At 51.1% G+C, this 27828-nt stretch overlaps 1 protein-coding gene across 3 annotated transcripts in view; it reads right to left on the bottom strand.

Annotated features, from left to right (window-relative positions):
* The window catches only part of PRKCA (protein kinase C alpha), a 420895-nt gene that overhangs the window by 88532 nt on the left and 304535 nt on the right, over window positions 1-27828 (bottom strand). For all 3 annotated transcript variants that reach the window (XM_062175255.1, XM_062175253.1, XM_062175254.1), the window contains 2 exons: window positions 25851-25962; window positions 21340-21468 (listed from right to left, as the gene is read on the bottom strand). In XM_062175255.1, coding sequence (XP_062031239.1) covers window positions 21340-21468; window positions 25851-25962 — 241 coding nt within the window. The remainder of the gene's footprint in view (window positions 1-21339; window positions 21469-25850; window positions 25963-27828) is intronic.

The following is a 27828-nucleotide window of genomic DNA, read 5'->3' as shown; positions in this document are numbered from 1 at the left end:
AGAGGACAGACTCCCTCATGGCCACTCTCAGCTTAAACCCACGCTGTCCACCTTGTCTTCTCATGGCTGTCACCTTGTCCTCATGTGGGTGGCTTCCCAGCGTGCTCCGAATGGTGTGTTCTGTCTTCCAAAGGCCAAGGCTGTGTCTGTTCGATTCAGTTCTGCACCATCCCCGTGACAGTCCATCCCCCAGACCCCTCACCTCCAGCTCAGCCACACACTGATACACTCCAGGTTGGACTTACAGGTCGGTGGGAGCAGGGGAAACATGGGTGAGGAGGAGCACAGTGCGTCTTCAGCCTGGGCACTCCTTAGTGAGCCACGGCCCAGCCTGGGAAGTGAGGGGTTACGTAGACAAGGAAACCTCTGATGCCTTCTGCTGTGCACAGATGCTGCCCATCAGCTGATGTTCACAATACAAGCTTACACTTTTGTTTTCACGCTATGACCCCAGGTCTCCATTTCTAGCCTGGACACCAGGTGGTAAAAAGGGAAAAGGTCCATCACGTGGTCTTCTGTCCTGGAAATACAGGGGCACTTCAGACAGCTCCAAGGAAGGCGGAACTAAAAGATAAGTTCATTGTGGTGCAAAAAAAAAAGTTCCAAGATTCATGCAAAGCTTTTTTTTGTAACACTCGTTAATGGAATTCAAAAATTTTTTACGCTGAAATAAACTTATCTTTTAATTCCATTTTTTCATGAATGTTTTGAAGTCCCATTGTCATTCCTATGTTTGTGTGTCTGCAGGGGGAGTCCCAGGATACTTGGGATGATGATAGCTGTGGTCACTCTCCCAAGACGCTGACGCATTACTCTACATAGAATTTTGGAGAAACCACTGACCCCCTGGAACTGGAACAGGGCTGTGCAAGGGGCTACATCCATGAGTCTGAAGCTAAGACATAAGCAGCGCTCTTTTACCACTCTGACTTATTTTATATGCACCATCTGACTATCTGAGAGTCAGAGAATCAAACTTCAAGGAAGGCATTTCTGCAGAGAATCAAAATAAAGGGACTTGCTGGTATTCGGGAGGCACAGTGAGGTGACTCCTCTCTCTCAAGCACCAAGAAACGAGGAAAGCAAGACTCTTCTTTGGGAATCAACACATTACTGGATCCATCAACACTGGATAGAACAGAGCTTCAGAAAGTCCCCTCATGTAGACAGAGGGTTCCTAGGCCTGCAAGACCAGCTTGAGTCCAACGTGAATACACTCAAATAAGCAGAGAGAAAGCATCCGTGGTGCCCGAGTGGCTAGCCAAAGGAGAGGCATCTGAGCATCTGACTTCAAATGGCTTCTGGCACACCCCCAGGAGCCCAGCAGCTCTCTTGGGACAATGGTTCAGTCTTAGCCTAATGCAATTAACCATTTATCTAATCGCCTTGTTATGATGCCTATTCCCTGAGCAGTGTTCTGAGTCCCTGGAGGACTGTCCACAGGGAGAGAAAGCACTACCCACGGGGGTTTCTGCTATGTAGGACAGTGTTTTAAATACAATGAGTTCGTTATCATTTGCCTTTTCCTGGATCTTGACACACGGAGAGACTGATGAGGTTAGCAGGCACGTGGGCAGTTTTATTTCTCTCTGTAAACTAATCATCTGGCATCTTGCTGTCTTGCTCAGTGGGGACTGTGCTGGAATGAGTCTCAAGGGGCCTGGTCATCCTGGGTTTGGGAACAAGAGGGAACCTGGGGGCCTCTGCCAGAGCAGGCAGAATTCGCGGCACCCCTCCTCCCCCTTCCTAGCCACTGCCTCTGCTGTGTCCATCCTGCTCTGAGGATGGGGAGTCCTAGTTTTAACCACTGCCCTCCAGTATCAGCCCAAACACAGAGATGCTTTTTGTGTTTAAGCACCTCTAACCCACTGCAAGGCTGTAACAGGAAATGTCCAAGCTGCAGTTACGTGAGAATCACCTTGGAGAACTCACTCAGGGCACGGACTTGCTGGCTCAGGGTCTGATTTGGGAAGCCTGGGGTGGGAGAAGCCACCTGGCACAGGGAGCAGCAGAGGCCATGGAGGAGCCCTACTCAGGCGACTTCAATGCACCATGCAGGGTGCTTGGCCCACTGGAGACCCCCTCTAGCCATTCCCGCAGCGAGCTCCAAACCATACAGTGCTGAACCTACACTCACACAGGTGACTCCTCAGGAAACTTTTGGGTCAGATTTGCATGGAAACTCCCAGGACCCAGAATACACATTTTCTGCTCAACTCAGTTCTCAGCTCTGCCTTGTAACGTGGCAAGTCCCTGAAAGCCTTTAACTTCCAGTTTCCTCGTCAATAGAACAAAGGAGTCTCACCCGATAGGAACTGCAGTTAGCCAAGTAGAACCGGTGGCATGGTGTCCACTGTGGCCACGTGGATCATCAAGATCATCCAGAAAAGCCTCCAGCACCCAGTGGCCGTCCCTGAGCCCCCACAAGGTGCTGGGCACCAGGACTGCCTCAGGGATTCTTGGGCAAAGAAGACCTGCAAGGGCCTGGGCTCATGGAACCAACAACTCTGCACCAACCAGACCTGGCACAGAAGTGGATCTCTCTGTTCTTCATCATTCGTGGTACCAAGACGAGTGCACAGCATCCCCGGGAGCAGAGAAGGATGGGATGGCCCGGGGCTCAGGGCTGGCCCAAAGCTCCAGGTCACGAGACCCTGCAGTCTTTTGGTCCCCGGTCACCGAGAGCCTCTAACAGAGCCTTCGCTCGGAGGACACCCAGCACACGGGGCGGGGGCTGGGCCCTGGTATCTTGCCTCCAGAGCTCCCCACCCCAGCCCATCCAAACAGTCCAAGGAGGAAGAGTCCCAACGACACAGTGATAGACGTGGTTCGCTAAAAGGAGAAAGGCAGGGGATGGGGAAGGTGTTATTATTCAGCTCCCTCCTGGCTCCAGAGAGAATTGCTCCATTTGTATTTCTGGCCGCCTAATTAGTATTCCCAGTTTTCCCTCCCCACACAGAGCGTTTCTCACAGGCATGAGGCAAACACAGCGAGAAGCAGAACCTGGTCGGCCAGCCTGCCTCCATGAAGCCACCTCCTTCATGTCAGGATGGGCTGGGCTGGGGGGGGGGTGGTGTGTGGAAGGCCCCTCTGGCCCCTCCCTCATCTGTGCTTAAAATAGACGACGTCAAATGGAAATAACCCAGGAGATTAAATTGAATTAAACCAGGCCTGGCTCCCAGGCAGTTGCTAATAAAATCATAAGCATTCACATCAGTGAATACAAAGACAAAAATGCTGATTGGCGCTGCCCATCCATTGCCTGAAGTGGCTGGGCCCTTAGGAGACACAGCGCGGTGAAGCTGGCCTATCACATACAAGGGACAAGATGCAGACTGTGAGGCTGGTGGCCCCCGGTGCTTGCCAGCTTGCCTGCAGGAGCCCCATCTTCCAGTGGTCTTCACTAGGCTCTCAGGCCAGGAACGTCCTGTCTGGGCGAGGAGCATGATACCTGGTAAGCTGGCGACAGTCCACCAGCGAGGACGTCCTGCCCCTCACTGCAGTCTGCAGAAGAGAGGTCAACTGCCCCAGCCCAGGGCTGTCCCTACCACCTGCAGCATCAGTGGCTTTCCCATACCTGACATCCTTGTTCCCCTACACGGGCTCAGCAAGGATGCTCTAAGGGACACACTGACACGCGGAGTTCACACGGACCAGAGACCATCAGTCCCTGTCTCTGGAACCCTCCAGTCCTTGGAGAAAGGACAAAATAAGAAAGCGATTCCCTCCCTGTCTTTCTCTCTCTTCTACCTCTGCCATCTTTAAGCTGAGAATCCGAAGCTCAAGATAAACACTAATTAAATGTGTGCTTCCAGGCTAAGAGATTTCCACAGGCAGCGCCTCTTGTCATAACCACAGTCTTGGAAGAATTCTGAGAGTGTGCATTCAGCCTAGTGGTTACGACACCACATCCCACATTAGACTGCCTGGGTTTAATGCCCAGCTCCGGCTCCTGACTGCAGCTTCTTGCTAATGCAGAGCCTAGGAGGCAGCCATGATGGCTCAAGTCACTGGGCTCCTGCTACCCACATGAGAGACCGGATTCCTGGCTCCTGGCTTTGGCCTGGCCCAGTCCTGGCAATTGTGGACATTTGGGTAATGAACCAGTGGATAGGAGTTCTGTCTCACTCTCTACCTCTCAAATTAAAACAAAACAAAACAAAACAAAACCCTGATATTCTCATTACTTTTGGATCTTGCTCTGACCAGGACAACTGTCAAGATCTCAGACCACCACAAAGCGACCACATGCATCAAACCTAACAGGAAACTAGATTGATCCTGTAAAGAAATGACTGGCAGCTGTCACTTCAGGTGCAACGCTTTAAATCCAGTGAAGTAATCCAGAGGGTGACCCCCAAATCATTGCTCTCCCCATGCCGATGAGCCAGGTGCTAAAGCAATCACAGGATCGGTAAATCTGCCAAGTCAACAGAGGAGTTAAACAGTACAGCTGGTACGGTGGAACCCACAAGTCAAGGACTATGTGGGGACAATGAAGATCCCGGACCCAGGCAGCCTTCCAGGGGGCATCTGAGACCCTCGTGCTTTGGAGGGATGGGAGGGAGGCGGGGAGTAGCTTGTGCTCTGGGCATCACAACCACAGTTTGCACACCAAGCAGACACTGCATGTTCCCAGCTGCGGGAGGGCCTTGTGGCCGTGATCCGTGGCTAAGATGGACCTCGCCGAGGGGCAGCTGAGCGGCCTGGCTTTCTCGGGTCAGAGGCTGAGAACCCAGAGGTGCAGTTCGTGTGTTGCCAACCCTTTCATTCTCCCAGTTGGTGTCCCTCAGAAAGCAAAGGTGCGGGCCTGCCCAGCGAGCCACACGGCCTGCAGACGGAGCTGCCACCTGGGAGTGTCAGTTAAGGGCAAAGGCGCAGAGGCAATCGGAGGGCTTTGTCCCATTCTCAGGCCTCCACTTTTCTGCGCTACTTGTTCCGCGCTCTGACTGTGACAGCATTCATGGCACTCTGCTTCCCGCAGGCACCGCCGTCACCAGACCACTTCCACATCAATGCCGTACACTTAGAACCCAGAGAGCCATTTCATGGCTTCTAAATGAGAGCAGCAATTAAGGTTCCGGGTGGCTGGGTTGGACAAATGTCACTGAACAGACATTTTTCATTTGTCCTTGCCTTTTCTGGGAACAGGCCAGGCCACCTACGAGTCATACGCACGGGCTCAGACGCTGTCCTGCTCTTCAGTAACTTCACAGCTGGGCAACCTGAAGGAAAGGGCACTGAAGTCGAAGGCAGGAGCCTGGCTCCAGTCCCTGTACCCAAAGCCACTTCCTGTGCGACCCTGGCTAACGTCTGCGGTCCTATCCCCTCGCCTGCTGTTTTCTCGGCTTAGCGCAGCTCCCTCTGCCCCAGCCCCCACTTCACCCACCCTCAATCCCAGGTGACTGGTCCAGAGCTGGCACATGACCCACGGTGAACCAATGCAACTCTTCCCCGGGGGTTCTGGTGCCTGCCTGGCACAGTAGGAAGAGAGAAGCTGCAAGCGGCAGAGATGTGGGATCCTCTGAGGCTGTGTTTTCTGCAGCAGGAAGGAGGCCTAACCTGCTGTGAACAAAAACCAAACGGCAGCAGGACGCAGAAAGTGGCCCTCTGATTCTAGGTGCTCTTGTGGCCCCACCCTTGAGTTTCAGAAGACACCTCAAAATCATTTCTTTCTGTCCTTTTTTGAGTAGGAGAGATGGAGGGAGACAGATGTCTCCCATCTGCTAGTTCATTCTCCAAATGCCTGCAAGAGCCAGGGCTTGGCCAGGCTGAAGCAGAGAGCTGGAATCTCAAGCTGGGTCTTGCACACGGGTGGCAGGGACTCAATTTCCTCACCTGTTCCCCTCCAGGGTGTGGCTGAGCAGGAGGCCTGCATCAGAATCGGAGCTGGGACTTGAACCCAGGCACTCAGATATGGGAAGCGGGTGTCCCAAGTGGCGTCTTAACCACTGTGCTAAACACCTGCACTCAGGTTGCTCCTGACAGTTCCCTTTCTCACCACAATGACCTACCCAGCACTCACATTTCCTAGGTTTCGGTTTTATGCCTGCAAAATTCTGCTCCACAGATTCCTTTGTGGGTCACAGAGGAAGATACTCTGTATAGTGGAAATATCATTCAAATAAGATGTTGCTGGGAGACATCGGCTGTTCGAACGTGTTTGGAAATCACTGGACCAGAAGCTTCTCCTGTCTCTCCCGGTTGGGTCTGGAATTGGAGTCTCCAATTCTGCTGTCAGTTCCCCCAGAAGGGCATACCCATGAGCCCCTTGTCCTGGAAACGATTTTCCCAGAAACAAACCGTTCGTGCTGAAGGGGGCCTCAGAGTTCACGCAGTTCAAGTGCCTCCATCTGAGTTTGCAGATGAAGACAGGGAAACAGAGAGAGATCAAGAGCTGAGGTTCTGGGGCTGGCACTGTGGCGCAGTAGGTTAATCCTCTGCCTGCGGCGCTGGCATCCCATATGGGCACCAGTTCTAGTCCCGCTGCTCCTCTTTCAATACAGCTCTCGGGTATGGCCTGGGAAAGCAGTAGAAGATGGCCCAAGTGCTTGGGCCCCTGCACCCCTGTGGGAGTCCAGAAGAAGATCCTGGCTTTGGATTTGTGCAGCTCCAGCCACTGCGGCCATCTGGGGAGAGAACCAATGGATGGAAGACCTCTCTCTCTGTCTCTCTGTCTCTCTCTCACTGTAACTCTACCTCTCAAATAAATAAATAAAATCTTTAAAAAAAGGGAAGGTTAAAAAAAAAAAAAAAGAGCTGAGGTTCACAGCTGGTTAAGATTGTTAAGGCTAATACTCAGCTATTCCACTCGATTTTTGTTGTTGTTTTGAGGAGGGAAGGAGAGAGCGAGAGCGAGACAGTGCTCGCCTATCGGCTGGTTCAATCCCCAAATGCCCCTAGTGACTGGGGCTAGGTTGGGCTAAAGCCAGGGGCTGGGAACACAATGCAGGTGTCCCACATGGATGACAGGAACCCAACCACTTGAGCCATCCCGGTGTCAGCCTTAGAGGAAGCTGGAGTCAGCAGCTAAGGCCAGGAGTTGAACCAGGCGCTCCAGTGAAGGATGCTGGTGTCTTAACTGGCACCGTGACTGCTAAGCCAAACACCTGCTGAGGGTCTCTGACTTCTGAAAGCAATCCTGCAGGGATGTCTCTGAGTGTCACACTTGGGAGGGGTGGCCAAAGGAAAGACATAGTTTGGACTTAGCTTTTCCTGATGGTGGCTGGAGTCCCATGGTGGTTGTAGCTATGTCATGAAGGACTCAGTGCCAATGAATGCTTCAATACAGCACCCACTGCGAGGCATTGAACTCTACGACTCAGGCTGCCTGGAAGAAAACTCTACTGATAGGGTCACGGTCTCCATCGCTTGCTCAGCACCGGTTAGCGGCAGAGTCAGGAGTCAAGCCCATGACTCCATAGCCCATGACTCCCATGACTCCACGACTCCACAGCCCATGCTGCAGTAGCCTCTAAAACCAGGTCGCTTCTATCACCTTGGAAACAAAGCCGGCCCGGCATCCCTTCTTCAGAGCCTGTCTGTCGCTGGAAGTGCTTGAGGACTTTTCTCAGGCATCCTGCAGGAGCCAGATGGTTGGAGGGACACAGAGCCCCTGCAGCACAGAGGGAGGGGACTGACGTGGCCTGGGGGGTCACCCAGAGCAGCTGGCTATCAGCAAGCAGTGGCGAGGCTGGACGGAGCCCCTGTACACGCACTTTCCCCCTGGCCTCCGGCCGTTGTTGGCCCCAGGAGTTCTTCCGCAGGTAGCCAGTCACCCAGGCAACGACCAAGGCCAGAGAAATGGATCCCTCCCTCGCCCTGCGTCCCCACCTCTGACAAAGTGACAGCGAAGGGGAAGAGGGGCCAGGATGGTGCTTTCCAGGACAAGGGCTCTCCTCCGGCCCCCTCCCCATGAGAACCTTGCATTTCTTCCCACTTCATTTCCTGCCTCTGGGAAGTCTAAGCTGTGGAAAAAACACTTCCCCCAGGTAACCGGGCTGATTCAGTGCCCCCAGCTTGAGAGCTTTTACAGGAAGTATGCCCGACTTCTCTCTCCATTATTCTAGGGGTGGGAAATACCTGGCTGGGTTTGAAAAGGGACCCTGGCCGTCTCTAATTAGCCAGAAGCCTCGTGTTGATTACAAAGGGAAACAGGAGCTACAGAGAGGCCCCTGGGGATGCTGTGGCACCGAGCTGCTCCGGAGGCCACGGCCCACTCTGCTCAAACATGGCTATTTTAGAACCACCCCAGGAGCTAACTTATCTGGTATTTTCTGCATCTTTCCAAGTGGAAACGCCTGGGAGCTCAGATGAACACAGGCTGATGTTCCTCTGCACCATTTAAGGAAAAAAAGATTTATTTGAAAGGCAGAACAAGAGGCAAGCAGACAGACAGACACACAGAAATAGATCTTCCATCTGCTGGTTCACTCACAATAGCTGTGTCTAGGTGAGGCCAAAGCTAGGAGCTCAGGAACTCTATCCTGGTCTCTCACACAGGTGACAGAGACTCAAGTACCGGGGACATCGGCTGCTGCCTTCCCAGGGGCATTAGCAGGGAGTTAGATCAAAACTGGAGTAGCTGGGATTCGAACCAGGACTCCGGCATGGGAGGCAGGGGTCGCCAGTGGTTGCTTAACTGCCACAATACCCCGCTTCTCTGTGCACCATTTTCCAGCCCGTAATCCCAGCGTGTATACGCACATCAACGGGGGGATCCTGTATAAAACATCAAGAAAAAAAACCTTGGTAGCCTATCACAGCAGGTTAGTGTTGGGAAGGACCCTAAGGTGGCCTCTGCCTATTCTAGCTCTCGGCTGGACCACTCCTCCCCACCCTTGAGGATGACATGGATGAGAGAGGAAGCGACCTCTGCATTTATTTGGAGACATTGCCATTGGTAAACCTACCAATTCCCAGACACGGGCCAAGCTTTCCAACCTTCTGGTAGGGAACCAGACAGGGGCATCTAATTGCTATCCATCTCCTCTTCCATCCTCATCCCCTAAGATCGTCTCCTCCATCAAAGAGTTAAAGACAGTTGTGACAGAAGTGATTGAAAAAATATCACTTGCAGGCTTCTAAGAGATTCCTCACTTGGCTAATGCACTGACTTTTGTACAAGATGATCAAATTCCTTGCAATAATTTCATGGCAATTAATCTTGTGCTTAAATGATAATCCTATTATTAGAAGCAATTAAAATCTTGTGCAAGGATGACCTGCTTGGTCAATGTCAACGTCTCTGTGTGTTAATGGGGGAATCTTGAAAGAGGCCCCAGACATTTGCTTCTCCTTTTCTGCAGTGCAGGCATCCAAGGCCTGTCTCTAAGAGTGTATCATCGGGGCAGGAACGGTGGTCAAAGGAGACAGTTGGTGACACCTCTATAAAGAACCAGGGCACCAGTGTTGTGGTGTAGAGGGTTAGGCTGCTGCCTGCCGGGCTGGCATCCCGTATCAACACTGGTTCAAGTCCTGGCTGCTCCACTTCCAATCCGGCTCCCTGCTAACGGCCTGGGAAAAACTGCAGAAGATGGCCCCAGTGCTTGGCCCTTGCCGTCCACATGGGAGATCTAGAAGAAGCTCCTGGCTCCTGGCTTTGGGCTGCCTCAGCCCTAGTGGTTGTGGCCATCTGGGGAGTAAACCAGAGGATGGAAGATCTCTCTCCCTCTCTTCTCCCTCTCTCTCTCTCTCTCTCTCTCTCTCTCTCTCTCTCTCTCTCTTTCTCTCCCTCTCTCTCTGTAACTCACTTTCAAATAAATAAATAAATCTTAAAAAAATATGAAAGCATCAGGGAGTTGGGCTTGTCCTAAGCAGAACAGGAAAAACCAGGCCGCTCTGTGTATGGTGGTCCAGGGACCTTTCGATAAAGGCCAACACTGCCTGAAGGAAATGACACTAGCAGCCCTTTTGCCCCTCGCCCCGATCCTGCTGCCTCCCACGGACACCCAGTGACTAAGCACCCAGCAGGGAAAGCTATGTTTGAATCGCTGCAAAGAGAACCAAGCATGAATAACAACCCGTAGGAGGGCATGCTGCTAGTTAGTACGCACTTGACATTTAGCTGTGCCACCGATAAGTCAGGACGAGGTAGCACAGTCAGGATGTAAATAACGACACGTCTCTTGGAGAGGATGCAGCCTGTCTCTTGGTGGATGCCTGTTTCTCAGAAAGATCCCAGCAGTCATGTGGCTCCATGAATGAGACCCAGATAGGAGCATTTAACTTGGTCCAGACACAGGGCTAGAACTGCAGGAGTCACTTGGATTTGGGATGTAGGAGCACAGTAGGAACCTTGTAAATTTTTTATGTTGTGCACACTGTATATTTCCATCATCGGCAACATCATTTTTCTCAGCAAACAAATGTATTAGGCACAAATTGGAGGCACTGGGCTGAGCACGAGGGCTCCTGATCTGGTAAAAAAGAGACCGACTTATAAATAGACACACTGGCGAAATCACTTAACAAAGTCAGAAAGGGCACAGAGAGAAAGCGGCCCCCGGCAGGCAGGACGTAAGATGTCAGCAGAGCCTTCATGAGGGTGACTGGAGCCGAGAGCCGAAAAGATGCTCTGGAGAGAGCAGGCAAATGGCGCAAGCAAAGGCGACGAGGGGAAGCCCTGGTGGACGGGTGCCTGCTGCATCGCAGAAGCTGCGTGGAGCTTTTCTTTCTAATAGGAACACATTGTAAAGGGGAGGGGAGCATATGAGATGCACCTGGGGAGGCAGGCAAGGTACTGGCTGCCAACAGGGTCACACGGACATGACACAGACGTTCAGGAATGGCCAACCAAGGAAGAAGACAGTGTAAGCAGATGGGCCCATGGCAACCTGCTGGCTGTGACCCAGATCACTTGCTTTGCATTTGAACAGGCCAACACGCTAGCCCTCCCCCGGTACCCGCAGGCTGCCACCGTGGGTACAAGCACTGTGGGTACAAGCAGGCTGCCACAGGTGAGAGGCGTAGCCCGGCTCACTGATGCTAAGGATGTGCCTGCATGGTGAGCATCAAGACTGAAAGCAGAGTCTACTAGAGAATGGCATCTTCCAAGATTGTCAGAAAGAGGAGGCGTGTCTGCTGGAGTAGAACCCATGCCAGGAGGGGACAGGCAGCAACAGCAGGGTGAGACCGGACTGATCCGGGCACGCGCCACACCAACTCAGGCACTGTGAAAATGCACCCACCCATCCTTGCTCACTCTGGTCCCCCGCTGTCAGGCAGGGAAGGCCCCAGCCAGACTCCCTGCTGCCAGACCCTCCCCCACAACGGTGCCAGTGGTGCTGCTGTAATTACCGGTGCCCTGAGCCATTGCAAGGCAGCCTCAACTATTAACTGCTGGGTAGAAACCGGAGCCTGCAAACACTTGAGCAATGGTGCAGGCCACATCTGTGCTCATGGGATCTGGCCATGAATTCGCACAGAATCTTCCGCTGGTCAGCTGTGTGAGAGAATGGGGAGGGTACGCCTGGGCCTGGAGGCAGAGTGTCCCCCACTTGATCGCACCTCTCTGAGCCTCAGTTTTCTCAGTTACATGATGGTGACAGCCATTATGACAATGACGTTTTTCTCAAAGGGTTACTGTGATGAGACCACATATAGGAAAGCATGCAATCAGGGCCTGGTATACAGGAGGTGTTTAACCAATGTTGGTTTCCCTTCTTGCAGGACCTAGGCACTCAATCCCAGCAGTGTCTCTGGTATGCCCTTACTGTCCACTTTTTCTGCACCTGCTACTTGTGTTTTGACGTTGCCATTGGCAGGAGACCAGGCACAGAGAGACCACCAGATGAGGAAGGGCCACGGCTGCTTTCTGAGCTAAAGAGAAGCACCAGTCCTCTCTGTAGACATCAGGCAGACACTGAACTCTTCATTCTCACTTCCCCACCTGCAAAATGTAGGAGCCCTTGCCACGTGTCTCCCTAGCAGCAGCAGTGCCATGGTCCCCAGCAGGTGTCAACAGACCCACGGAACTTCTGCGAACAAAGCCATCTGGACAAACAGCACTTTGTATTGAGTAGCGGTGAGGAACTTTTCTCTACCAGTGTTTATGCCCAAACTAAAGGAGCAATTTCACATAGAAGCAAGGGCCAGAGAGCTTCTCAATGCTGCTTTCTAAGAAGACAGAACTCTTCTTGAAAGATAGGCTCACATAGACCAACGCTGAGCTGGTGTCTGTAAAGCAGGCCCAGGAACCCCCAGGACAGGGGAAGGTGGTACCCAAGGTGCAGGTGCAGAACACAATTGGTCCACCCACCCAGCCATTCTTTTTTTTTTTTTTAAGATTTATTATTTATTTGAAAGTCAAGGTTACACAGAGAAGGAGAGGCAGAGAGAGAGGTCTTCCATCCGCTGGTTCACTCCCCAATTGGCTGCAACAGCTGGAGCTGCGCAGATCTGAAGCCAGGAGCCAGGAGCCTCCTCTGGGTCCCCAACATGGGTGCAGGGACCCAAGAACCTGGGCCATCCTCTGCTGCTTTTCCAGGCCGTGGCAGAGAGCTGGATGGGAAGAGGAGCAGCCGGGACTAGAACCGGGGCCCATACTGGATGCCAGTGCTTCAGGCCAGGGCATTAACCCACTGTGCCACAGCGCCGGCCCCCACCCAGCCATTCTTCAACACCTCCATGCTTATTTAGGTCATAAAACAGTTTTGCCAATACTGCTCTCACAACTATCCTTAGATGCATGTCCACATGCCTGTCCACGTGTGACTCATTCGGGTTCTCTTTCTTTTCTCCCTGGGCATATGGAGAATGGGCACAACCCAGCAGCTCCTGGGGCACACAGAACACGAGTGGTCCCCTGGCCCTGGGCAGTGCTGGCCCACCATGGGAGTGTGCCATGGCAAGTCCCATGTGGCGAGCAGCAGGGGGCTCCAAGGACACGGTCAGTGACTCAGCCATACTGGGGTCAGCTGAGTGCTGACTTTCAAAATAAATAAATAAATCTTTTTTTTTTTTTAAAGAGTCCTATGAATATTCCTACACCCTCTCTTGATGCACTCATCCTTAAATTCTACCACTGGTGCCTCTGCCTCCATGGGTGCCCTCTCCATCCCACATGGATATTTGCAGCCTTTTTTTTTTTTTCTTTTCTTTTTTTGCTTTTGGTGATTGATTTGGAAGCTACAGATGCTGGAGAAAGTTACCCCTAAAATATCTTCCCCTCCTAATCACAACAGCATCACCCAGAAACCTCATGCTGATACAAAAACTGGTCTACAACCACTGTCCCCCAGGAGTCCTTCACAGCTATTTTGTTTGTTTCCTGCTTTGGGTCCAGGATCCAATCAAGTGTTATCGATTGCACTTGGTTGTCAGGTCTCTTTAGCCTACTTTAATCAAGAACAGTACCCTTGACTGTTTTTATTTTTCACCACATTGACTTTTTTTTTTTTTTTTAAAAAGCCCAGCCGGTTACCACACAGAACGTCTCGGTATCTGGATTTGTCTTGGTTTCCTCTCTTGATTAGATTCTGGTTATAAGACTGGCAGAACACTGCAGGGGGTACTGTGGGCTTCCTACGCCAACACATCAGGTCGGACATCCTTTCAGAGTGTGGCATTACTGGGGAGCCCAGGTGCTAGGGACTGAATGTCTGACCCCAATTCCTAGGGGGAAACCCTAATCCCAACAGGACAGCGTTTGTAGACGGGGCTTCTGGGAGGGGATCAGGGCCCTTATGAGAGGAGAGAGAAGAGTTGTGAGGAAAGAATGAGAAGAGGCCACCTGCAACCATGGAGACGGCTCAGACACCAGATCTGCCAGTGCCTTCACCTGGGACTTCCAGCACTGAACATCCAGCCCCCAGAACTGTGAGAATGCAGGTCTGCTCTTGGCCTCGCCCACTCTACGGCGCCCTGTTACAAGCCAAGATGCTGCATTAGATCGCTTGGTTAAGGTGGTACGTGTCCAGCTGACAATGAACGCTACCGAGCAGAACATTTAGTTCAAGTCACAGGACTCTGGCTATATACCCTTAGTGGGATATCAAGATTCCCAAAAATTGCAAGAAAATCTTGAACTTCATTTAGTAGGCTTGGTCTTGGTAGAGGTATTGCTGTGATAGGTCTCTGTCTGATGTACATAATGTGGATGTAGCACATGGATGAGCATAGGTTGCGTGTTTATTTCTTTGAAAGGCAAAGTCTTAGGTGGGAGAGGAAGAGGGAGGGAGGGAGAGGAAACAGAAAGGGGGTGGGAGTAGAGCGATCTCTTTCATCCAGCAATTACTCCCCAAATGCCCACAACATACAGTGCTGGGCAGGCTGAAGCCAGGAATTCCATCGAGGTCTCCCACGCGCGGCAGGGCTCCAAGTCCTTAAGCCATCAGCTGGTCCCTCCTAGGATGTGTTATCAGTGATACTGGATTGGAAGCAGAGCAAATGGGACTGAAACCAGTGCTCTGCTAGGGGATACCAGTGTCACAGGAGGCAGCCCGACCGGTGCGCCACATTGGAGGACGGGCGCACAGGCTGCTGTCAGGAGCCAGGGTCCCCCACCCCCCGAGGGAGACTGTACAAAGAATACAGATGGTGGGGGGGGGCGGTTTGGAGCAGCAGGGTCAAGTTTTCTAAAAAGTTTTCTCTGTATCTACAGAGCATCTGCAGAGGGTGCAGGCTTGGATTCTAAGGACTATTTGCCACTAAAAACTCCACACAAACCAAAACCAAGGTTCTGCAAAGGGATGACTGACGTACAGGGTGGGACCCCAAAAGCAAAACCATTCCTGTGGGGTGATGTGAAAAGGACACAAGAGCCAGCTTGAAGCACGCCTCCCTCCCCCCCCCCCTTGGCTAACTTTGGGACAGTCTGAGTATTAAAAAAAAAAAAGACACTGAAAAATAACTCACGAGCCCAAACGGGTACTTTTTTATAAATGTAGAGGGAAGCAAAAGGAAAGGTCTTCTTTCAGAAGAGTGACAGCTAACCAACATAGAAGAACACGTCAGAATTAGAAATTTACCGTCCTACAGCCAGACGCAATAAGTGATCAAGGCTCCTCCGTGGACTCTCGCACCATTACGTGGGAGGTGGCTGGCCGTCAGAACAACACCCAGATGCATTATTCACAAACCAAAGGATGCCACTGCAGTGGGGGGGGGGGGGGAGGTCTGCTTGAGAACCCCTTAACCAGCGTTGAGCGGGATGAGCTGCAGGATCGGGAGCCTCTCGCTGGCCCCTCTCTCTATCCTATCCCAGCCTGAGGGACCAGTTAGAGCAGCTGCATCACTTTCCAGATCCTAAACCGGATCCAAACCCCAGAGTCCAGGTTTTATTTTACAGAAATTACCTCCTGTAAACACTTTTTTCCTTTAAACAAGCAGCTTGATCTAACATCTCCTGCTGGCAGCCCAAACTAGTTATTACATCCCATAGCCTGCCGCCATTGCCAAACGCAGAGGCACAGAGCACTCCGGCAGTGGATGGGCCACCTGCTGGCCGCCCCCTGCCCCACCCCCACCCTGAAAGTCCTCGGTCACTGTGACCCTGAACCTCGGGTAAAGTCTAAGGTTCAGAGTGGGCAGTGGTTGTTCTGCTCCCATCGAAAACGGACCCAACTAGAACTCCGAATCCTCTGATTGAGAAAGACACATTTAACTTGGGGCCCCTACGACCTGATCGCCTACAGACTGTGCCGCTTGTAAAAGCTGTTGTCACGGCAGCCCTGCTCCCTTGAAAACGGAAAGGAACAAATTTCCTCCTGTCCGCCCCTCCTCTTGCTCCCCCAGATCCTGAAGTCCCTTGATGGTGCTGAGCTTCCTGACCACAACCTGCAATGCCCTCGCTTCCCCTGCCTCTCTGGCCCCACTGCTCTGGCCGAGGCACCCAGGCTCGCAGTGCATGTCAAGGGACCTAGTGGTTGCTCTGCAAGTCCTTTTCACGTCTTCGTCTCTCTCCCTCCACCCCCCAGCCCCAACCACACAGTCCATGACAAGCTCTGTTCATGATTATTTTAGCACCCCCGTGCCTGGCCAAGAGCTGGGCACGTGCTCAATACATATAATGAAGTCAGGAATAGAAGAACGAATGACTGCTCCTTGCCTTGATTCCGCAGTGAGCACCCCAGGATAAGGTGAAAGAGCAGCTACAAGATGACTGCTTTAATCACGGTGGGAGTCTGAGACTTGGGGAGCTGAGGGTCCACACAAGCGTGGGTCTCTGGGCTGCAAAGGAGCCTGGACAGGAGCCCAGCTTGGAACTTCGATCTCTACCCCAAGCCAGCAACTCAAAGTCTTTGAGAAAATCAGTCTTCCTCAGGGTAATCTATTTGTGGGAGAGGTTTGTTCCTGCAACAGCTGTACAGCACATGAGATTTTTTTCCATTTACTTACAACATTAAATTGAAAATTAGTTCCCATGAGGGCTTTTTTTTTTTTGAACCACTCCTTCAAATAAAAAGAGCACACAAGAATGTAGAAAACCCATTAAAATCATCTGCTAGAGGAAGAAAAAAGTGAAACTGTTCTGATAACATCAGCATCCTTGCCCACAGGCAAAAAAAAAAACAAAACAAACAAACAAACAAAAAAAAAACCACACATCTCGCAAGCAGAGGCTTTTCCCATCAAGACTGCATCAATCTAGAGAGAAAACTCTGCTCTGGTTTCAAAAAGGTGATTTCCATCCCTGTAGGACTCCTGGGAGGAGTCTCCCTGTTGCGCTGGGAATTATTTTCAACCTGAGCGACTCTGCACAGGTGAAAATGGAGATTGAGTTCGTCTAGCAATTAACACAGCTGTGAGGGCTTCGGTTTAAATGCATTTTCCAAGAAATCACCTGCCTTTGGACCATAAGCTCATTGTGCTGCACTGTTTATATCTGCATTCTCATTAAAGCTGGACTACTTCTCACATTCCATTTAATCCCGCAGCTGGAGATGTCTTGCCTCTGCCACTCAGACTTCGACAGTCCGTCAGCCTCCTCTGCTCCAGGGGTCATTCCCCGCCCAGTGCACCCACCGTGGTACACTATTCACATTTGGCCCTTGATTGTACTTGGACTTGGACTGTTCTTCCACCTTCTCATGGGTTACTCTTTTCTCCCCTGGTTTTAAGAACCATACTTTCCATAACCTTAAAGAACCTCATGGAGTGCTGGATGCAGGCAAAGCAAATGTTTATGGGCTTAGTATTTGTCCAAAAGGAGACTCCTTAGTTAATGAGAGACTTGGGAGGCTCATAGCATAGGCATTGCAAGTCAGCACTGGCTTCAAGCCCCGACTCCATCACTTTCTAACCCTGTAACTTGGAGCAATTCCCTTCCCTTTGCTGAATTTCCTTAGTCATCTTGAAAATAAAGAGAAGAAGGGGCTGGCTGGTGCCATGGCATGGCAGGTAAAGGTGCCGCCTGCAGTGCTGGCAACCTGTATGGGTGTCGGGTCAAGACCCGGCTGCTCCACTTCTGATCCCGCTCTCTGCTATATCCTCGGAAAGCAGTGGAAGATGGCCCAAGTGCTTGAGGTCCTGCAATGGAGTGGGAGACCTAGAAGAAGCTCCTGGCTCCGGATTGGCCCAGCTCCAGCTGTTACAGCCTTTTGGGGAGTGAACCAGCAGATGGAAGAAAGATTGATTCTCTCTCTGCCTCTGCCTCTCTGTAAGTCTGTCTTTCAAATAAATAAATCTTAAAAAAAAAAAAAAGAAAATGAAGAGAATGATAGTACTCATTTTGTGGGACGGTTGGAGGATGCCATGAAACAATGACTAAAAGGTGCTCAGCACAGAGAAAGCTATCCTAGGAACAGGAAGCTACAATAAGCACTACTTGTCACCAACAACAAATTCGTACCTAAGCTGGTAGGAGGGGCAGGCAGGTGGCACCGGCAGGGAGGCCACTGAAGAGGCTCTGCTTTGCATTCCTTGTGGTACAACAAAGGCTGATGTCTTTGGCTCTTTGAGCCCAATTCTCAGCCGCTAGCACAAATACCTGTCTTTCATAAATGTACCAGGTACTACTGAGAATATGATTACTTTGCTACTTAAATTACGGTTATGCGAGGATGCTAAACATCAGTGGGCCCTGGGTGAAGGACAGATGGAAACTCTAATATTTGCGCAACTTCTGAAAATCTAAAATCACCTTAAACTCCATGTTTCATTGACATATTCATTTACTAATCAGCCATTTCTTTGAATTCGGCTTTCTATACTTAGAATTAGATTTCCTTTACAGAAACAGCTGTGTTTGTAAAATGGACTCCAGTTTGTATTGATCCTGTCATGAAAATACCTCCTTTCGACTTCTCCTATTTAAATATTTAACCACTAAACTTATCATCTGTGTGATCTGGCACACGTTACCTCATTTCCTGTGCCCTGGTTTTCTCACGTAGGAAGAAATGCGGTCAAGCCCCTCACAGTGTGAACACTCAGCTCTGAAGAGCTGAGGAAGTGGCTCTTCTGTGGAAAGCACTGGAGAAGTGCCAGCTGCTGCATCACTTCGGAGAGCTGCAAGTGGGTGTGGCCCCAGAATTCACCTGTTGAGTCAACGCCCAACGGGAGAGTATTAAATAGGAGGGGCTGGCGTCTGGTGTGGTGGTCGAGACACCTTTCGGGACTTTTGCATCCCATCGCAGAGTGCCTGTTAGAGTCCCAGCTCCGCTTCCGATTCCAGCTTCCTGCTAATGTGGACCCTGGGAGGCAGCAGCTCCAGTACTTAAGTCCCTGCCACCCACATGGGAGACCCAGATTCAATTTCTGGCTCCTGGCTTCAGTGTAACCAAGGCCTAGTTGTTGGGAACACTTGGGAAGTGAACCAGCAGATAGAGGATGGTAGATGGATTGATATCTTTCCCTTCCTCCCTCCCTCCCTCCCTCTCTCTTTCAAATTAATGAGGAAAAAAAAAAAGAGGTAGGGCCTTTTGGGAAATGAAGTCATTAAATGCTGTGCCCTCATGAATGGGATGAGTGCCTTGCCAAAAAGCTGAAAGGGAATGTTTGCACCTCCAACCACACGAGGACATGGCCAGAGGTGCTGGCTGTGCAGCCAAGAGCCAAGAACTGCCAGGAATGCGTGCCTATTACTTGTAAATTACCCGGTCTGAGGCATCTAGCTATACAGCAGCCTGAATGAACAAGGCATTATTACTCTTGAACCACTGCTGAGCTCACATTCCGGGAGTTGAGCTGTATCTATACAAAATCTTTTAGGCTAATTTCCTAGGGACTTGACCTAAATAGCTGCTGTAAGTGACACTGGTTGGCTTGTATGCATGGGAAGCCCATGTCCAATTCAGTGATAGGTATGGTCTGCCACGCGGTTCTGCAATTCCGAGTCAAGGTCAATCGCCGGCATTGGTGCGATTAGCATGCATGAGCCTGCACCTGATGGGATCTGGCCTTTCTCTTCTACCCGTGTGTGACCCTGGCCAGGGCACCTGTGCCCTTCTGCGCAGTTTCCTATCTGCAAGGCTCTTGCAGCTTACGGAAGAGACTAAAAGCCTCGGGCAGCACCATATGATTTAGGGCTTTTCTTCCAGGAGAAGGCCTGGGGCACGGCCAGCATGCAGTGCGTGTTCGGCTTTATCCAGAAACACAACGGGTGACAATTCGACATTTAAAGCCAGTCCAGGCGTCCTGGCCTTACAGGGAGCTGCGAGGGGCACGGGCGAGCCTCGTAATTAAACTCTGCCTGTTCACCTGGGATGCCCATTCTACTGCCAACAGCGGTCGCTGTGGAAATAAAGGCAAAGCACAGGCGTGTTCCCCCACTACAAGGTCTGCTTTCTGTGGCTCCATCCCTCACGGCCTGCGAAGCCTTTGTTTTACAGCAATTGTCTCCTCAGTGGCTCGCTCCCCGCTTCCCACCCCAACACAGGGCTCTGACAAATGCCGAGGCCTCCGTAGAAAAGAGAGAGAAACAAGGGGGAGGATGTGACACTGCGGATGTCCTCGCGGCTCCCAGGGAGGCCTCCTTCCTCTGGGCAGAGAGCGTGGGTGCTGTTGGAGGGGCCCTGGCTGTGCCACGAGAAAGGCAGGGGACCCCATGGATCGCAGCAGCCCAATCAAATGGAGATGGGGGTGAGGGCTACAGCCCTCAAGTGCAAGGGTCCAACAGGGATGGTTTTTGGGAAAATAGAATAACTTCTCTAGGACACAGGAAGTCGGAAGGGACTCTGTGTGGATGGCAGGGGTTTCAGCCCCAGTTTCCTCCAGCTTGTCAGTGACACAGGTGGTTTTTCATAAAGTGGCCACGGCACACTGTGTGGCCCCTCCTAGCAACACCTCTCAGTCCTTTGCTTTGTCTTCTTCTCCGAGGCCAACATTGGGTAGAAAATCTGCTTATTTGTCAAAGGAAAGAATTTCGAATATATTTCCCAAAGTAAGCTTTCCTGGAACTCTCCTTGCCCCGTTTCTTAAACAGAACCCGCCAGCCTTTCTTCCATGTCTTTTGTCATTTACAAATAAATACCATTAAATAGCTCAACCTTCCTAAACACAAAGCCTCTGCCAACCAAATGAGACAAATGCCTTTGTCAAAGACAGAGTATTCAGGGGTCCACAATGGAGTCCCAGGTGACATCTGGGTTTTAAACCTAAGTCACGGAGAGGCCAAGCTGTCCCGAGTCCGAGTCCGTGGGGGTTCCTGGTCAACAAGACTCCAGGATAACTTGATTGCATGCGCTGAGGCACCCACAGGGGGCTGTGGGGGAACGAAAGGAAAAGCTGTGCCCCAGCAGAGCCCCAGCCAGGGCTCCGAGGAGCCAGCATCCTGTCCTGCTGGTAGGGATTCCAGTATGGGAACTGGAAGCACGGGGCTTGCGGCCACAAGCCGAGGTTCGGATCCTGACTGCTCACTTAGCAAACCTGCAATGCTGCAAGTTACCAATCTCCCTGTGCCTCAGTTTCCTCTTCTTGAAAAGGATGCTAACAACCGGGTTGCCGTGAGGACTAAACAGATCAACTTGGGCGAGGTTCTAGGCCCGTACCTCAGACAGCAGCAGCACACAGCTCCTCACTGGCTGCTGCCGTTGGCGTGGGGTTATCCCGAGGTCATCACAGCCCCCACCCCGCTCCCCGCCACCAAACTTCTGGATCATCCACCGTCTCCCTCCTCCACGCCTATTAACCGCATTTTGATCAATCAAAGAGCTTCCCTGTTGGGGCGAGTACACTGGCAATCAATGCTCTCAATACCCCAGACCACACGGGGCTTGTGACTTTGTACGACCTTGAGTACTTGGGCATTAGGGTGCCCAGGCCAGTTTTCTGGGAGATGTGTGAAGTCTGCAGGGCCCAGGCACCGTGGTGACTCCAGCAGGACAGACACCTTCAGCCCGGCCCCCGGCCCGCTCCATCTTCCCCTTGCGGTGCTGCTGCCGGCCGAGCAAGGCTTACCCGTGACGTGGAGCTTTTCATCGGTGACCTCGGCCTTCAGGTAGATCCGTCCCCTCTTCTCCGTGTGGTCCATCCCACACAGGCTGGGGACGTTGATCACACACTGCTTGTGAACATTCATGTCGCAGGCTGTGGGTGGAGAAAGCACAGGGTGAGGGTGGCCATATGCTCTGTGCTCGCTTCTTCAGTGTTTTGCTGTCGGAGCAGAAGTGAAAATGAGTTACCCCCCAACTTGATACTTTGCTGTAATGTTTGCAGTGACATAAAGAACTGTTAGCAGATGTCCCTTACCGCAGAGGCTTCGTGTGAGTGACAATATCCTTAAAATACCCATACTATATTTGTTCAGTCCTGACTGAAGCAAAATGTCCCAGCTTGGTCTTCCGTGAGGGTTTCAACTAACAGGATGCAAGATTCACGCAGGTAATGTGTACAGAGCTCCGACTAATCGTATTTCCTATACACAGAGGCAAATACTTTGCACATTTTAAGCAGGGGATGCTTTTTGCCAAAGAATTCCTTATGTCTTTCTGAGCTCACCAACATGAAAGAGTGAGAATATGTGGGTTGAGTATAAGAAATTCATGAAATTTTCTTTTCCTCAACTAGCCTTGCATTTTCAAGAAGGTTTAAGTACATTGCTGTTTATTTTTTTTAAGAACCTGTGTTTGATATTTTAAACCTGTCTTCAAATATTTAAATATTATTTCAAGTAAAACAAATAGAAGCCTGGCATGATCAGCCATTCTTTTCAGCTGACATTACGTGGGCGAGACGGGGGAGGATGTGAAAGAGATCAGTCTTATTGCAGTGAACCAAAGAAACCCTGAAAATAATCCTGGGTGCCTACTGCGAACCCGAGACTCTGTGTGGGTGTTCCGGCTCCCCGTCCTCGGGCCCTGATGCCTCTATAAGGAGGGGCGGCGGCTGGTGTGTCACAGTTCCTGATAGGATGCTAACAAGTTTACTTTGTCCCTCAAGGTGCAGCCTTCCTTTCATTTTGAGTGTTTAACACAGGAGAGTAAATTGTGAAAAGCATCAGGAATGAGGTCTGTCTGCTGTGCGTTAAACACCGGAAACAGGATGACGGATACACTGGGGAAGGGTGATTAGCTGACTGGCCAATGTGGATCCTGTTTTTTTTTTTTTTTTTTTTTTTGATAGGCAGAGTTAGACAGTGAGAGACAGAGAGACACAGAGAGAAAGGTCTTCCTTTGCCATTGGTTCACCCCATAAACGGCTGCTACGGCCGGCATGCTGCGCCAATCTGAAGCCAGGAGCCAGGTGCTTCTCCTGGTCTCCCATGCGGGTGCAGGGCCCAAGGACCTGGGCCACCCTCCACTGCCTTCCTGGGCCACAGCAGAGAGCTGGCCTGGAAGAGGAGCAACCGGGACAGAATCTGGCGCCCCGACCGGGACTAGAACTCGGTGTGCTGGCACCGCAGGCGGAGGATTAGCCTGTTAAGCCACGGCACCAGCTGTGGACCCTGTTAACACTTCTATTTTGAGAGTGAACAGTTGAGGATCCTGTACCTTGATCCGGCCCATAGAAAAGTTGGGCAAGTGACAGAATGTGCGTTAGCTCAATCATATCTTCACGTATATGGCCTGAATTCCCAGGGTACTGGAAACAGATGGCAACAAGAAGACAATTGCGCTGTGAGCACACTGGGCTGTGCTGCTGTCTGGCTCCATCTCAGACGGCCTCTGCTGCCTGGAGCAGCTCCTCTGTCCTCTGCCATTCTGTTTCCCCCTCTACAAATGAAGAGCCTGGCCTACCCGGGTGGCCGCTCCCTGCCCCCACAGCTCTAGAAAGGATCATGTGTAGATAAGGCACATGGCCCAGGGAGCAGCGTCTCACCAAAGGAGTTAGGGCAGAGGATGGGGTCTGGCACCATTGGCTCACTTTCTTTCTCCCTTCAGAAAGGAACATGGGCAGTGCCCACCCCACCCCAGAAGCTCCAAAATTCCAAGGAAACAAGTTTAAAACAAAACAAAAGCATTGGTCCAGGTCAGTGGTTTTCAAAATTTCTTAGTAATGGATCCTGTTTTGCAAATGAAATCTAAAGCAGAATCCTAATAGACACAGGAGATGACTGTTATTCATTAGCATAAATTTAGTTAATAAATTCAAATTTATACCATTTATTTATTATAAAGACATTCAAGGACAAGCAATAAAGCCCTCTGATCTGAAGGAAACTTGGAACCAGATCTTAGGGATGCCAGCTAACATCTGCTACAGCTTGAATGTGTCCTTTAGAAGTCCGTGTGTTGGGGCCGGGCACTGTGGTGTAGTGGGTAAAGTTGCTGCCTGCAGTGCCAGCATCCCATGTGGGTGCCGGTTTGAGTACCGGCTGCTCCTCTTCTGATCCAGCTCTCTGCTGTGGCCTGGGAAAGCAGTGGAAGATGGCCCAACTCCTTGGGCCCCTGCCCCCATGTGGGAGACCTGGAAGAAGCTCCTGGCTTCTGACTGGCCTAGCTCTGGCCATTGCAGCCATTTGGGGAATGAACCAGAGGATGGAAGACCCCTCTCTCTCTCTCTCTCTCTCTGCTTCTGCCTCTCTGTAACTCTGCCTTAAAAATAAATAAATAACTCTAAAAATAAAATGAAATAAAAAAATGTTCATGTGTTGGGAACTGAATCCCCAAATAGGGGGCCCCAGGATGGCACCAGTAGTTCTATAAGAAAAGGAAGACGGAGCTAAGCTTGGACGCTTGCTGTCTGCCCATGCAATGCCCTCTACCACGCTACCTCACAGCAGGAGGGCCGTCACCAGATGCTGATGTCAGGCCCTTGAGCTTCCTGGCTTCCAGCACTGTGAGCTCTTCTTTATATAAATTTACCGAGTCGCAGATATTCTGTTACGGCAACAGAAAACAAACTAAGACAATGTCTCAGACCAGCGTCAGTAGCCCATTCATTTCTGTATTCTGTTACAGCTGTACAGTATTGGAAAATACTGGTTCATGCACAAATGTGTGTGCCAAGGGGAACCGTGTTAGATGGTTTGCTTCTGCACCCCAGGGACCCTTAGCTACGTGGATGTGGCCGGAGAAACAAGACTGCAGGTTCTGTCAAATCCGTGCATTCTCCTTTTCACCCCCGGAGCACTGCCTTTGTCAAGGTGCAATATGCAACACAGGCAGATGTTTGTTTCTGTTCCAGAGTTTAAAATACTTAAAAATACGTACACACTTACAGGGCTGGGCATTTTGGCCTAGTGCCTAAGAGGCCTGCGTCCCCCTGGGTTTGAGTCCTGGCTCCACTCCTGATTCCAGACTCCTGCTAATGTGCACCTTGGGGGGCAGGGGTGGTGGCTCACGTGGTAGAGTTCCTGCCACCCCACGTAGGCGACTTGGCTTCGGCAAGTCTTGGCTTTGTGGGTACTTAGCGGTGTGCGTTCTCTCTCTCCCTCTCTTTCTCTTTCCTTCTCCCTCCAAATTAACAAATGCAATTTAAATCCTTATAGAACACATTTACGAATGCACACAGAGTCAGCACTTGTCTGGAACCCTAGGGGTTCCTGAGGAGCAAAGGCCGCTGGCCTGGATGATGGCAAAGGCGTCCTTAGGCGCTAAGTGTGTAACCTCAGGAAGTGGACGCCACCTGTGCTCTGAGAAACTCTCTGTCTGTGATGGTCCTACACAGTCACTCTGCACCCTGTGTTTGTTCCCCGGAGAATACAAATGGAAGGCTCTTGGCCCCTGTGGCAGTCATGAGTGAATAGCAACACGCTGCGATTTCCACCAAACTTTCCTACATGTTAGAAAAATGAGCTTGGTAATTACCTTCTCATGTCCTAAAAGCCCAAGTTTTTATATTTAATCAAAGAGTCTGGGGAATCCCATAATTTAAGAATTCTCGAAGCAAAGAGTTTCCACGCTTGCTTTTCTTTCCTCCTGGTGTTAGATGGAAATACACACAGGACGACGGAAAAGGAGAAAGGACAAAGGCTGAAGTCCTCAACAGGGGTCGTGCGCGACTTCGCCTTGAACCAGACGGAGGTAAATCTGATCTGTCTACACTGTGCAGGGTGAGCGAACTGAAGATGTGAGCCTGGCTTTTATGTTCATTTTGGTTTCAGTTTTAAGGCGCGCCTCCTGGATTTTTCCACCGTCCACCCACTAATTAGAGACATAGAAGGATAATGACCGTGGTTGTTCGGCTTCTGTGGAAGTTCAACCAAATGTGGGGTCTGGAGGTGGGGCGCCTTCTCCGGGCTCTGACTAACCTGCATTTTACGATGACGGATGGTTTCTACCACTGAAAACAAAACGTGACAGCACCCACCAACCTCGTTTATACATCAAGTGCCTCTGCCTTTTGTTCTTAATTAGGCAATAAAGTCATGGAACCAGCTAGAACTTGGACAGCCGGGCGATTCTACACTCTTTCCCTGGCTGGCACGTATGGGAGCTAAATTCCCTCTGCGGATGAGCTGGTGCTGAGATGGGACTGGGCCTTCCGTGCTTGGTGATCCTCGCCATCTGCCGGAGAAGAAAACTTACTGTCACATTTCATCCCCTGGTGGATGAGTCCGTACAGCAGTGACCCACAGTGATCGCAGAAGGTGGGGCTCCCGTAGGTGTGGATTTTAAACTTGTGCTTGCTCCTGGGGTCCTGGGGGGGAAAGAAAGCACAGTGCTCACTCCAGGCCTGAAAGGGACATGTTTTGGATAAAGTCACTGTACCCCATCCCCACGCCAAGGCTGTATAACACCAGACCATGCACCACTCTCCAGGGTCACGGGGTGGTGACACTGTTACTGCTACACCAAATTTTTGCATGATAAATACCCATTTTTCTTCTCTGGCATGTGATTGGCACATGCCAGACTTCCACCAATGCTATTACCTCTGGACCTATTGCCTTCAAAGCCCTTGGGAGCTTTGTTGTTGCTGTTTTAATTCATTATTTATTTTCATCTTATTTGAAAGGCAGAGAGACAAAGAGCACAATCTTCCGTGGCTGGTTCATTCCCCAAATGCCTGCAACAGCCAGGGTTGGGCTGGACCAAAGCCAGGAACCCTGAACTCAGTCTGGGTCTCCTAGGCGGTGGCAGGGACCCAAATCCTTGAGCCCTCACCTGCTGCCTCCCAGGGTGTGCATTAGCAGGAAGCTGGAGTCAGAAGCGGACCTGGGATTCACACCCAGGCACTCTGACAGAGAATGTGAGTCCCAAGCAGAATCTTAACTGTTGCACCAAACGCATGCCCACAGCCAGTGTCTGAAACAAGGCAGCATCTCTGTCTCCCAGGACACACAGTCAGGGCCTGTGAGGCAGCTCCGAGTGACCCCGGATCTGATCCTTCAAGAGAGCTCCTGTGCAAAGTTTCCAAAGACACAATGCACTGTGAAAGCAGACGTACTCCCAAACCGGCAGGGACCTCGTCCTAGGCCTGTGCTATTCCCGGGAGCACTAGCTGGCACAGGCAGCCGGATATCGGAAAGGCACTGAAATTCCCTCCGGTAGCCCTGCCACAACACCACCTCTTTCCCTAGCACACCACACAAAGGACTCAAAGGGTAACCAGACGTGGGCGTCCATGGTTTTGTTTTTCCTGGTAGGTAAAGTTCAGTTGTGTGATTCACGGATGAATTATAGACAGGGAAGTACAAACTACGTATAGCATATCACGGTGGTCCACAAGCTTAGACTCTGGGGTCACTGCCTGGGCTCCGACTCGAGCTGTGCTACTCCACAGAAGCATGGCCTTGGACAAAGGGACATCATTTATCCTTTCTGCCTCATCTGTAAGCCGGGAATTAATAGCACCTATATCCTGTGGTTGTCATGGGGACAAAACGCGTCAATCTTCACAAATGCCCAGAAGGGTGCTTGGACAGCACCCAGTAGACGGAGCAGGTAAGTGCCTCTGCCTACTGATAAAAAGCGCCTCTGCATTTCCCAGCACTGATAAAAATAAGCATTCTCCCTGTGTTTTTGGTTGTATAATTATTACCCTCGTTTTACAGGATGTTATTGACTTTCCCAAAAGGCACGTGGTATTGTAAAGCCAGGGCCGAGACGTGGCCGACTTCTGATTTCCATCTCAGGGCTTCCAGAGATCTTCTCAGGATGAGGATCTGGCTCTTAAGATCTTTTAATTTTTATATCTGCAATGTATTTTTTTTTTGGCGACAAATCTGCCACCTGTTTTTATAAACAGACTTTTATCGGAACATAGCCATGCTCATTTATTTACATATTTCCTTGGCTGCGGGGCAGAGCTGAGTGGTTGTGTCAGAGCCTATGTGAGCCAGAAGCCTGCAGCGGTGCCCTCCGCCTGTCTAGGAACGGCCTGCCAGTCCCCGTGTTAGGACAGTGGTTTACCAACGGGTCTCTACGAAGTGTCACATCACCTGGAATCTGTCAGAAGTGCAAACTGTGTGACCCTCCTCAGCCCAACTGAATCAAACGCTGGGGACAGGGCTTCATCGTCCAAGTTTTAACAGGCCCTGCAGGTGACCCGGATGGCAGGCAC

This window comes from Lepus europaeus, chromosome 18 (assembly GCF_033115175.1).
Source record: "Lepus europaeus isolate LE1 chromosome 18, mLepTim1.pri, whole genome shotgun sequence".
Classification (NCBI taxonomy): Eukaryota; Metazoa; Chordata; class Mammalia; order Lagomorpha; family Leporidae; genus Lepus; species Lepus europaeus.
This window is presented reverse-complemented; position numbering and strand designations above follow the sequence as displayed.